Here is a 12,010-nt window from a genome sequence, read left to right as displayed (position 1 = left end):
ATATTTCAGGATGTTGTGCATCCCTACAAACAATCAGAAGCAGTTTGAACATAACAATTTTGATATTATAGCATGTCCCCAAAAAGTGGTCTTGTGGCACAACTTACCCCATGTATGGGGTAAATGGAGCATGGGAGTGGGGTAAGTTGAGCCACTTCCCTCCTCCCCTCCCTACTTCCTCCCCCACCCTCCCTCCTCCCCTCCCCTCTTCTAAGACCCCCCCATACACCCCCATGTCCTCCCCCCTCTCTCTCCCTCCCTCCCTGGATTAAGATATTCCACAGTTATACATTTCTATACTGAATGAAATCACAGTCACTTCTTCAAATCTGATTGTATTTTTATTCATTAAACACAATTCAACAAGTTGGCCTAGCTTTTCTTATAATTGCATTTGAAACCATTTCAACATAGGTCTGAAAATGTGTTAAAGTGCGCTCTGAAAGAAAACGCTAAACTGAATCCATGTAAAACAGGATGTTTCTTGGTGTCCTTGCGAACATGAATGTGAACCGGATGAAGAAATGTTTACTATTAATTTGAACACGACTAATAACGCATTTGAATGGTCCAAACTGAAACTCTCATTCTCATCATCCTTCCTTCTCCATCTGTCCTTCTCTCCCTTCCTCCCTCCCTCCACCATACTCACTCCTTTCATCCTCCCCTCCTTCCATCCATCCCTCTCCCTCTCCCCATCCATCTCCCACCTCCCCCCTTTACTCAACATTCCACCTAGAATAATTAAGTTGTTTAATGATTGAATGGGGATGTGGTCGGCCTACATTAAACTGTGTGTGACTTGCTCTCACAGAATCATTAATTTTTACCTGTACCTTACTTGCCTGTCCTCTTCAAAGGCAATTGTTCTTTTTTGTCAATGTATCTCTTCAGTGTCATTCTGTCTATGTTTGTATCCTGTGCTGCGGCTCGAACAGACTTTCCTTCTCTCACTTCCTTGGCAGCTCTTCCAAGAACATCACCTAAACCTCTGCTTGTTTTGCGCTTATATACACAAGGCATGATGTCCACTCTGTAATCTCACTCTGTAAAAATGTACAATCTTGATTTAATATTTAGGACATATAAAGCCAAAATACACCCATAAATGATATGGGGTAAGTTGAGCCACTGGCTCAACTTGCCCCTGACCAAATGGCTCAACTTACCCCAGGGCTACCATATTGAATTTATTTGCCCCCACAGCTAAAATGGTGCACTTTCATACTAGGTTTACTACCTGATGTTGCAGCTCATAAATAACCTAACTGATGTATAAAACACATTTAAAAATATCGATTTTGGTCTTTACACAATCCTCATGAAACTTATGATAGAGTAAATTCACTTTCATGAGTGAAAAATGTTTTTGGGGACATAATGTTTAACCACTTTACTCATGTGGCTCTTACCTTCACAGACTTCATGAAATGGTGCCTTTCTCCTAAATATTTGGTCATGCTCATTTTTTTTATTTTTATGGTTTCCTAGAAACAAGGGGTGGCTCAACTTCCCCCTATGCTCAATTTACCCCAGTCTCCCCTGTAGTGCAAACGTGCAAACAGTTTAAAGTGTATTCATACATTCATACATAATACATTTGACCCTACTCCTCTTTGCCCTGCCCCCCCTCCCCCAACCTAACCAAGGTGTTCACGGAAGTGACTTCAGCAACATGCGACTATGCACGATGTCAACAAAACCCCAAACGCATGCGGTGCGGTGCATGGATGGTTTTTATGATGATGCCGGGCTAAAAGTTATTCTACAGTGTGGTAACGTTATTTTTTTCTTAGAGGAGGCAATGTGTTGATAACTCGTAACGTAATATAGCTGATCGTAAACGAGTATGGTATCCCTAGTCGCACGTTTGTAGTTAGCACTAGCAACTTTAGCTAGATAAGCTCCTACGCGATTTGCATAAAAACAGCCCAATAACGTTATAGTGCGACCCAAAGTTGTAATTCTCTTTAAAATTACAACTTATTTTAGCGAACTAGCCATATGCTGTTCTGTGATATTGTGTGACTTGACTAGACCCTCGATAACAACCATGTTTTTGCACTATGCTTTGCGATAGGTCTTGAGGTGGTATAGTAACGTTACAGCAGGAAGGTACAGTTGGACTGTACTATGCGGGAATCCCTGCAGAGGTCCAAACTGAGTGACCTCAGTATGACTCCCTCCACAGCTAAAACTAATGGGCAACTCCTATCCATGAGTCGTCCCAGGAGGCAGTTTAAATGTAACATCCGGTTTTGGTGCCAGAGGTGGAGGAGAGCAAGGTGTTTCTTTTGGCTCTCCATGTTCAAAGCAAAGCCATGTGTTAAAGCCAGGCGTCACACACAGTTGCAAAATCATACCGGCAAAGTCCAAGGGAGTCGCCTGCAGAAGTCACCAAGTGTTCAAGAGAGAAAGTTGGCTCGAGCCACTGGCTGTGATGGTGTAGCAGCCCCAGAGCACAGGCCAGCGGATTCAGTCCACTATAACCTTGAAATTGGTTATCTCCCTCTCGTTGGCAACAAGCAAGGACCAGGGCCCTGCCTGGGGTCTGTGTCTCAGACTTGTTCTCCAAGTGGCAACAGTAAGACTCCCTCAACAGCTAAAACTAATGGGCAACCTTTCTCAGAACCCCTGGCCCTATGCATCCCTGTTTCGGAGGACATTGACCCCGTTGCACCACCAAACCTCAAAGCCTTCAACGCAAAGCGAAGGCCACACCATGGAAAAGGCCTGAAGTCCAGATTGGCGGGATTGTCCTCCCTATCCACGAGTCGTCCCAGGAGACAGTTTAGATGTAACACCTGGGTCTCGTGCCAGAAGTGGAGGAGGGCGAAGTGTATCCTCTGGTTCAAAGCTAAGCAGCAGGCTAAAGCCAGGAGTCGCGCACAGTTGCAAAATCATACCGGCAAAGTCCAAGGGAGTCGCCTGCAGAGGTCACCAAGTGTTCAAGAGAGGAAGTTGTCTCGAGCCATTGGCTGCAATGGTGTAGCAGCCCCGGAGGACAGGCCAGCGGAAGAGAGCTCAGACCCGAAGTCCCTGTCATTTCCTGTGTCAGATCCTTTGCAGCACCAGGGCATGAACCGGGTTGAGGCTGTGGGCATCCTCACTAAACAGGCCAAGGGGTTCGGCACGAAAGGAATGGTGCCATCTCAAAGCCAGCAGCCTGCCGTTGATGTCAGCCGTGAAGAAATAGCAAAGCTCATCCCCAGTAAGTTGTTTTCATGAAAATGTTTGTCTGTTTCTATTTCTCTGTATCCTGCTTCCCTACTGTACGCATTAATGCTTTTTCTCTCAGCGTTTCTCGATGGCTTCCTGAGGAAGTTTGGGAGTTTCGTCCCTCTGAGTATGAACATCATATTCAGACATCTCAATGAGATGCTCAACGTTGACGTGTCTAAGAGGCAAGTAGTCTTTACAGGTTTGCTTCCCTTTATCAGTAAACGCATGACTCTGTATAACCAATACTGTGTCTTGTCCTCTTTCATAGGGCGACATTTATCTACTCAGAAGTAGCAAAGCATAAAGATGTTCTGGCAAGAAGACCACTTCCCTCTTTCCGAGTAGTGTATAACAAGCACACTCTGACACTGGAGGACCTGTCTACATTGGACAATCAGAACTGGCTCAATGACCAGGTTGGAGCTTTCACTCAGTTTCAATCCAGATGTATTGTCTGTCCATGGAGCGGTGCTGCCCATACTACATTGTCCATGCTCTGTTCTCTGTCATAAGTTCTTTTATTTTTGTAATCTTCAAGGTCATGAATATGTATGGGGAACTAATCATGGAATCGGCACACCACAAGGTAATTTTCATTTAAAATTTCATATCCGTGCTCATCCCCAATTACTTTTCTATATTCCACTATCAGAAGTACAGTAGTTGTAGTGTATGGGTTCTTTTTTTTTTGGATTACGGACAACTTTTTGCTTGAAAATGTTTTGAATACTATTTTGAATTTGTCTCAGACATACAGGCTGCTACTACATACCGTGCAAAGGTGCCATAACAAGGACAAAACAAACATTAGTGCAAACGTGCAAACAGTTCAAAGTGCATTCATGCATTCATACATAATACATTTTACCCTAATCCTCTTTGCCCTGCCCCCCCCCCCCAACCTAACCCTAGATAGCCCCAAAAAGGTATTCAGCAACATGCGACTATGCACGATGTCAACAAACCCCCAAACGCTTGCGGTGGGGTGCATGGATGAAGCACAGTAGTTGTAGTGTATAGGTTATTTTTTTCTTTGTGATTACGGACAACTTTTTGCTTGAAAATGTTTTGAATACGATCCTGCTGGCGTTTGGTTTCCCATTCTTCTAGGTCCATTACTTCAACAGCTTCTTCTACCAACAGCTGGTGACTAAAGGATATGAAGGTGTGAGAAGGTGGACCAAAAAGGTAATTACTGAGATCATACACTTTTTTTCCCCTCAGAATGAGTAGAAATACTGATCAGTGTGTGTCTGTGTGTCCGTGTCCTGTAGGTGGACCTGTTCTCGAAGACTCTGCTGCTGGTGCCCATTCACCTGGAGGATATACACTGGTGTCTGATAACAGCAGATATAGCCAGCAAGAGGATCGACTTGTACGACTCTCAAGGCATGATGTTCAAGGAAGATGCCCAGGTGGACACACACAGAGACACACACTAATTTTACCAAAGTATCATCTATTTACCAATTTCCCTCCCTCTTAAGTCAGATATGGATGATATGTGTCCTAATCTATTGACACTTAAATATCTAGTGACTTTCTTATTTTTCCTACAGGACATCCTGAAATATCTCGAAACTGAGGCAAAGGAGAAGAAGCAAACCGTTTTCCAGAGCAATTGGACTGTGTTTGTTAACGAGGTGTGATGATGTGGGCATGGAGAAATGCTTGTGTATGAAACGATAGTTCGTTTGTGTGTCGCAATTCATAGCACAGTAGAGATACAGTAGACCAAACATTGATGTTGTGATGTTCAGCCATGCAGGGACGCCTGCCGAAGTCCTTTATCTGTTGATAACTCTTTGTCTCCCTCTATTGACCTGATAGAGAATTCCTCAGCAAAAGAACGAAAATGACTGTGGAGTGTTTGTCTTGGAGGTACTAGCATACGTGCATTTAAATTCTCTGCTTTGATCAATTTGTCATATCATCTGCCAGTTTACAGCTATCGCTGAAGCTTTTGCCCCTCCCCCCTCTCTCTTTCTCTCTGTCTCACGCTCTGTTCTTAGTACTGTCGGTGCCTTGCCTTGGGGAAGCCTCTCCGTTTCTCCCAGTTGGACATGCCCAGAGTGAGGAAGAGAATCTACAGAGAGCTCTGTAACTGTCAGCTGGATACCTGAGGCTTGCTGCCATCAAGAGAATGTACTACAACTAGATGCTACCCACAATAAATGGCGTCTTTTCTGTGCCTAGTGTAGGCAGCATGGCACAACAGTGTTACTAGGACAAAAAAACAAAACATTAATTTGATCATGTCGTTGTCTGGCTTGATCGAGTTCCGTCTAGAACTAAATGGAGGTAAATGAAGGAAAACTGAAACTGAACATAATGTAGTTTTGTTGACAGGTTTCTGGTGTAGATTTCACTTTACTTGAATCGTGTATTATCCTCACTGGATACTTTGCACTATTTCTGACTGAAACTTGTTCATGGTGCCCAGTTCTGTTAAGACTTGGTTATGATCCATGTCAAAGTTATATTAGTAGGTCAGTCTTGTGAGTAAATAGAAAATAAGAGCTATTCATTTTTTGTTGCTTACTTGGAAGAGTAGCCATGGAGCCATCTGGAAAATCACTCACATGAATTGTCGTTTGTATATTTCAGAATATTAAAGAGGTGTAAATGTGAATCTACACAGTATAATTTTGAACCACTCAGTCTGACATTTTTCTCAAGGTTTATTGTACATCATCTTACAGATCTTGGTGTGTGCATGTTACAGCTGTCAGGGGGTTATCAGAATATATCACAGTATTAAGTAATAAAAGTGAGGGTTTATCATCAATACATATTAACACAAGCTAATACAAAAAAAGATTATAAGGCACAAAAACAGCCTTCAGCCTGCTCGGTATGAAAGCAAAGTATGCAACAGTTATGTGACATGCATGAACTGAAATGTGTATTGACGACTTTTACTGTCTACAGTACCAATGGGCCCAACTCAACTCAGCCCCTAATCTTCCACGATTTCCCATTCGATCTCGGGACCGTCGTCAAGCCGTAGGACAAGGTAGGACATGAGCTGGAACAGGTTCTGCCATAGAAGCATGAAAATCAGGAAGTAGAAGTCATTGATGTCGATCTGGCAATGCTCGCCTGTGTAGTTAATTTCACAGATACAGTGGAAACTATTGACGAGGTTGCGACAGTAGCCTCCATTTTCACATGGGTTGGACTTGCATTCATCCACATCCATCTCACACCTATAATGAAAGGATTTTAGTATAGTCAGATATTGGTACTGACAGGATGATATACTAAGTATAATACTTGTACAACACAAATGTCCTCATATAACCGATATTAGAATGCTTGGTAATTCATCATACCAAACTAAAATTATCAACAAATAATGACAATTACTATTAATGCTTTACCATTGCCCTATGAAACCAGGAAGACAGTGACAGGAATCTCCCCCTGTAGAGCAATGTCCGCCATTGAAACAGCTGTAGGTCCACCTGTTTCCCAGACACGCGGACACAGGAAGGTTTGGAATCCTGGAGAAAAACAAAACACTCAAGTATAAAGATATCCGAGATGTGGTAGGGTGCCGGCTGGTATTGATTGCATTCTATCTGTAACAGTATTCTATTAGATTATGTTGCTTTGGTCATAATGCTTCTAGTCATTAGTGTTATACTTACTGAAACTTGTCAATGTACCATGGCATTTCTGGGACTCTCTCACTGAAAATAATAACAGTGTTTTGAATTAGTGTTTTGCCCATGTGAATAATATGCAAAACCATTCTGCGAGGTGTTTTTGTTCTCAGTGCTTTCACATTTGTCACTAGTTCAAAAGAGTTGGGGGACAGTGTTTGGGACTCACGTGCAGTATGGTCCAGTCATGTTCCGGGGGCAGAGGCAGGTGTAGTCCCGGACACCCCTGAGGCAGGTGGCCCCCAGGCCACACTTGTTGTGATCGCATATGTCCACCTCAAACTCACACATGACCCCGGTGTACCCTGGCTCACACACACACATGTACCCACTGGGCAGAATGTTACATGTGCCGTGGACACAGGGACTGGGGGAACAGGTGTCCTTGGAGTCCTGGCACTGTGGCCCCGTCCATCCAGATGGGCACCTGCAGAAAGACTGGTCGAACAGGTCTTCACACACGCCCCGGTTCAGACAGGGGTTGGGCACACACACGCTGCCCCCCCAGCAGCCATACTGGGGGGGTCCGCCGCCAGACACCCTCACAAACTGCTCTTCCTGAGGTCTGGGCAAGTTCAGGTCAGAGTCTCTGTGATAGGGCAGTGGAAGACCTCCAATCTGCACAGGCCCCAGGCACCCAACCAGATTTCCCGCGGTTTCCAGTCCCGACCCACCGAGAAGGATGTCAACCCCCTCCCTCAGGAAGTCGAGGTTCCCAGAGGAAGTGGCAGACACGCGGGGCAGCTCTCTGCCCTCGTCCACTACCACGATCCACCTGGAGGCCTGGAGGTCCGGGTGCTCCATGGAGAGCTCCACGGTGTGCCACTCTCCATCGCTGAGCGCCCCCCTGCTCCGCGCGGTCAGCTTGGGAGAGCCGACGGCGATGGCCCCGGCGTGCAGCTCCAGGAGAAGGCGGGACTGCCGAAGGGAGACGGTGAGAGATTCTGACCCTCTCTCTGCGTGCAGAAGGGTGGCGGCGGTTTGCCTGGTCCTGACCCGGAGTAGGACACTACTGATGGTGCGACTGATCTTTCCGTTGCCTCTGTAGAACAGTGTGCTGCTGTCACTCCGGAAGGTCACATTAGACGCACCTAAAGTACAAAGAGCAGGTTGACTGTTGTGCCAGTATGATATTCGCAAGAATATATTATTTTACCATGGGTAAGATTGTGCTCTTTATGCAAGAACTCCTTCGAAGCTCATTGTACATAGAACCCGTATCTTGTACTGTACTTATGACAAAGATCATTGAATCCCTGAAGGAACATGAACTTATCTCTGGACAGCATGGTAACCATACAAACAAACCTGGCCCATGTGGTGGTAGTTAATCTGACAAGGGATAATCTCCACTCATGGGAATCCCATTTGGGGTCACAGGTTCTGCTTGCGATAATTAACTCTACTGTAATCAAACCATGAATGCAGCCAGGAAGGACATACAGTACTATATAGGACACACTATAGTCTGTTCAATAGAAGATGACATAAACCTATGATATTTATAGGCCCACATACAGTACATACACTCTCCTCAGTGCTTTGGACGCATACTGTAGGTTACTTCTCTTGCGCTAGAGAGTTGACCACTGTAAGACATGGCGGGCCACAAAGATTTCTTCTCCTCTGGTCAACTACTCACACTCGAAGCCCTGGGCCAAGGGCTGGCAGACAGCAGTTGTGGGACAGGGGGACAGCTCACACCATTTCACCTCCTCACAGCGCCGCCCTGCTGTGTTGGGAGGGCAACTGCAGGTGAAGTCGTCCCACATTGAGTAGCACACTCCGCCATTCAGGCAGGGATTAATCTGAAGAAGATAAAGTGCAGTGACAGTCCTCATTTCATGATGGGAGACTTATTCGTGACTTTTTCAAATGCTGTCTGTCTTGATATTTCTCCATCTGTGGTAAATATCTGTAGCAGGTGCCAGTGGGAAAGCATACAGGTGTCAGTTACTTACAGAGCATGCGTCATCACTAGTGCATCCAGGCATGACGTTGATGAGTTTCTCAGGACTGTAGGAGGCCACAGGAGTTTCTATGGGGAAGAACTGAAGTCGTCTGCTGTTGATCCGCAGGTCCTGGACACAGCCCTTGAAGTAACCCCCGAAGGAGGCAGAGGCACGCTGGTCGGCCAGACCCCCGACGTAGACGAGGTCCCTCGACTGGGCCATTACAGGCCGTACAGGGACCGTCCCCTGGCTCTGGCCTGACTGGAACAGGGTCACCATCTCCCTCTCCAGCCTCACCGTCACCAGGTGGAAGTGGCCATCGCTGACCGAGCCCTGCCCCGCCAGGCTCTCAAAGTTGTTGACTTGAACTTTGACCTGGCCCTCCTCCAGCCATAGTCGGAGGTACTGGCTGGTGCTGTTGGCCAGGATCAAGAGCAAGCCGCTGAGTCGCCGTGTGCGGACAAACATGGACACGGCGATGGTGTCCTTTGGGTCATCGTCCAATGAGAAGAGGGCATAGCTCTGAGAGTCTTGGTTGCTGAACCTGGCAGTGATGTACTCTGTGTAGTACAGAGAGAGAGAGTCACAACATAGAAGCATTCTTAATATCCCTGAGTTCATTTCATCACAGTCAAGTTGGCATAAGCATACATGTCAGCTGAAAAGTCTCCTTGGGGAATAACAAAGATAGAAGAAGAAGAAGAAGAAGAAGAAGAAGAAGAAGTCATGTTGACAGTGTGCCTGTTTTTCTGGAAGTAAAGCTTCTCTCAGTCAGCTAATGAATCCCACGTTTCCGTAATCCATGTCCCAGGTGTTGTTGATTACCTCCTCTCTGCATGTGTGTGTGTGTGTGTGTGTGTGTGTGTGTGTGTGTGTGTGTGTGCGCGTGCGCGCGCGCACTGTGTGTTATTTTCACAAGCTCTGTAAGCTCCTTTAGAATCTACTGGCTAACTCGATATCCTTGTTAGTCAATTCAGATGCTTGCCATCCAGATTTTGTAGTGAGCCTATTGAAGCTAAACTTGACATGACCTAGACAGATGCAACCTGGGTTTAGCTGAGAAATTATTGTGTCATAGTCCTATATATAGTCAATTTCTTCGGTCTGTGTAATGCTATAAAACATAGAGGGAATCTCAATTGTTCTGTCAGTATTTCAGATTGACACTGTGAAGGCAAGTTCTGCGATTTTCTTTCCAGAAACGACCCATGTAACGGTGGCCCCTAATGCCTAGCCTGACCCTTACCCTCTGCACAGTTGGGCCCCTCATAGGGTCTTTGGCATTCACACACGTAGCTCCTCCATCCCTGGCTCACACAGCGGCCCCTGTTCTGACACGGGCCATCCTCACACTTGTCCCTGTCGCTGCACCCAACGGTGACGTTCACTCTGGTGGGGGAGTGGACCAGCTTCCTGGCAGGCACCAGCTGCGAGTCCACGAGCACGTCCCGAAAGCAGCCCAGGAAGGAGGGGGGGAAGTCGGTCGCCCCCACCGCGAAGGAGCCCCAACTCAGTCCCACCGCTCCTATGAAGAGGCTCTGGCGGACAGAATCCAGCTTAGGGAGACTGGAGCCTTGTTCCAGCGGGGCGCTCTCTGTGGCGGTCTCCCCAGTGCAGCTTCCCTCCATGCAGGAGGAGTCGAGCAGCCTGATGAGGCTCGCCCCGCCCCCCAGCAAGGCCTCCACCCTGTGCCACTGGCCGTCCGCCACGTTCTCAGGGAGCTCCTGGACCAGGGTACTTGACCCCTGACCCCGCAGGCTGCTTAGTCGGAGCCGCCCGTCCACCAGCTCGATCGAGAGAAGCAGGTCACCCAACCTGCGCTGAAGGAGAGTGCCAACGGGCCTTGCCGTCCTGAAGCTGAACGTGACGTTGAGTGGCGCATCCGGCTCCAACAGCTGAGTCTCTACATACACGTAGCCGCGGGTTTCAAATGAGAATACTGTGGGGGTCCGACATTTTGGGCCCGAGAAGCCTGCCAGGCAGATGCATTTGTAGGTGTGCCGATTGTCTATGAACAGCGGAGAGCATATTCCTCCGTTCTTACAGAGGTTGCCATCGCAGCCCCCGAGTGCAACCGAGCAGTTCTCCCCTCCGTATAGACGGCCGTCCTGGCTCTGCTGAGAACAGAGACACCTGTAGCTGCCTTGATGGCTTGCGCACACACCGCCATTGTGACATGGCTGCACCTCACATCCATTCAGGTGTTCGTTGCAGAGAGTGCCTGTAAGGAAAATGATACAGCATATTATACAGGATTTGATTCCATTTTTTTTTTAAACAACAGTGGAAAAGACGGTTAAATTGTACCAATGCTAATGTCAGACACAAATCTGTGAAAATATTATATCTAGTGATTTTGAGTAAATAAGTCAGACATATAGCCTAAACATTTCCACTGCTGAAACACCTATCTATCTATCTATCTATCTATCTATCTATCTATCTATCTATCTATCTATCTATCTATCTATCTATCTATCTAATGAATCAGTCAGAATTTGACAGAGCTATACCTTGCCCTTTATGCAACTCTTATGCAAACAGCACCACACAAAAAAGATTGCAAACTATAATCAAGACAAGAGAATTAGATGGATCTAAATTACCTGCGTAAAGGAACCATAAAATCCAAACAAACGCGTTGACTCTCAGCATATTGTTCTTGACAAATAATCCTAATCAATAGATGCCTGAATATGTCCTCATATTATTGCACAGAGTGGTGGAGATTGTTTTATAGAATGCCATCGTTTGCTTTTCTTATGCTCTTATTCTTTCTAATGCTGGGATCGCTCCGATCCAGATACAGTATACAGGATTAAGCTAATGCAATTAGAGTGTCTTACATATTGAGTGCTGGACAGGGGGTTCAGGAAGCTATTTTGAGCAACCACAAACATATCCAATAGACAGATTTCACACGAATAGACTTAGATAAGGATCAAATAGGATACTGGAGCTCACAGATTCTCTTTAAGAAAACTTTTATTCTGTGCACAGACCACTCACTGACGTTTCGACACAACACATTGTCTCCTTCAGAGACTTATTTAAGGTATTTAAGGGTTTGAAGCCATGCCTGTAGGTGGTGCTGTATTCTTGATGCAGATAAAGGCAATAGGCTACACATATTCTCGCACAAACACACACGCCGGCATGCATTTGAGG

The 12,010-nt window shown here is 46.2% G+C and overlaps 2 protein-coding genes across 3 annotated transcripts in view; one reads left to right on the top strand and one right to left on the bottom strand.

The window, feature by feature from the left end:
• LOC311325152 (uncharacterized protein) overlaps positions 1-5,994 on the top strand; it is a 7,685-nt gene extending 1,691 nt beyond the window's left edge. Inside the window, exons 1-9 of one of the 2 annotated variants that reach the window (XM_084457814.1) lie at positions 1-3,211; positions 3,299-3,404; positions 3,491-3,638; positions 3,761-3,808; positions 4,333-4,410; positions 4,497-4,637; positions 4,782-4,865; positions 5,053-5,103; positions 5,235-5,994. The exon at positions 1-3,211 is cut by the window's left edge and continues 1,691 nt beyond it. In XM_084457814.1, coding sequence (XP_084313940.1) covers positions 2,134-3,211; positions 3,299-3,404; positions 3,491-3,638; positions 3,761-3,808; positions 4,333-4,410; positions 4,497-4,637; positions 4,782-4,865; positions 5,053-5,103; positions 5,235-5,345 — 1,845 coding nt within the window. In that variant the 5' untranslated portion in view covers positions 1-2,133 and the 3' untranslated portion in view covers positions 5,346-5,994. Of the gene's footprint in view, positions 3,212-3,298; positions 3,405-3,490; positions 3,639-3,760; positions 3,809-4,332; positions 4,411-4,496; positions 4,638-4,781; positions 4,866-5,052; positions 5,104-5,182 lie in introns of both variants that reach the window. The other variant, XM_084457813.1, reaches the window with a different exon arrangement.
• A 187-nt stretch (positions 5,995-6,181) lies between these two features.
• LOC311325552 (protein crumbs homolog 1-like) lies at positions 6,182-11,497 on the bottom strand (the record flags this gene model as incomplete). Its single annotated transcript, XM_084458269.1, has 8 exons — positions 6,182-6,431; positions 6,606-6,728; positions 6,876-6,917; positions 7,060-7,981; positions 8,533-8,698; positions 8,852-9,402; positions 10,089-11,063; positions 11,449-11,497. The coding sequence occupies 8 exons, from the start codon at positions 11,495-11,497 to the stop codon at positions 6,182-6,184; spliced, it is 3,078 nt and encodes a 1,025-aa protein (XP_084314395.1).
• Between the last annotated feature and the right edge of the window lie 513 nt (positions 11,498-12,010).

Source organism: Borostomias antarcticus (assembly GCF_949987555.1).
Source record: "Borostomias antarcticus genome assembly, chromosome: 24".
Lineage (NCBI taxonomy): Eukaryota > Metazoa > Chordata > Actinopteri > Stomiiformes > Stomiidae > Borostomias > Borostomias antarcticus.
Note: the sequence above shows the minus strand (reverse complement) of the source record. Positions and strands in the feature narration are given on the sequence as shown.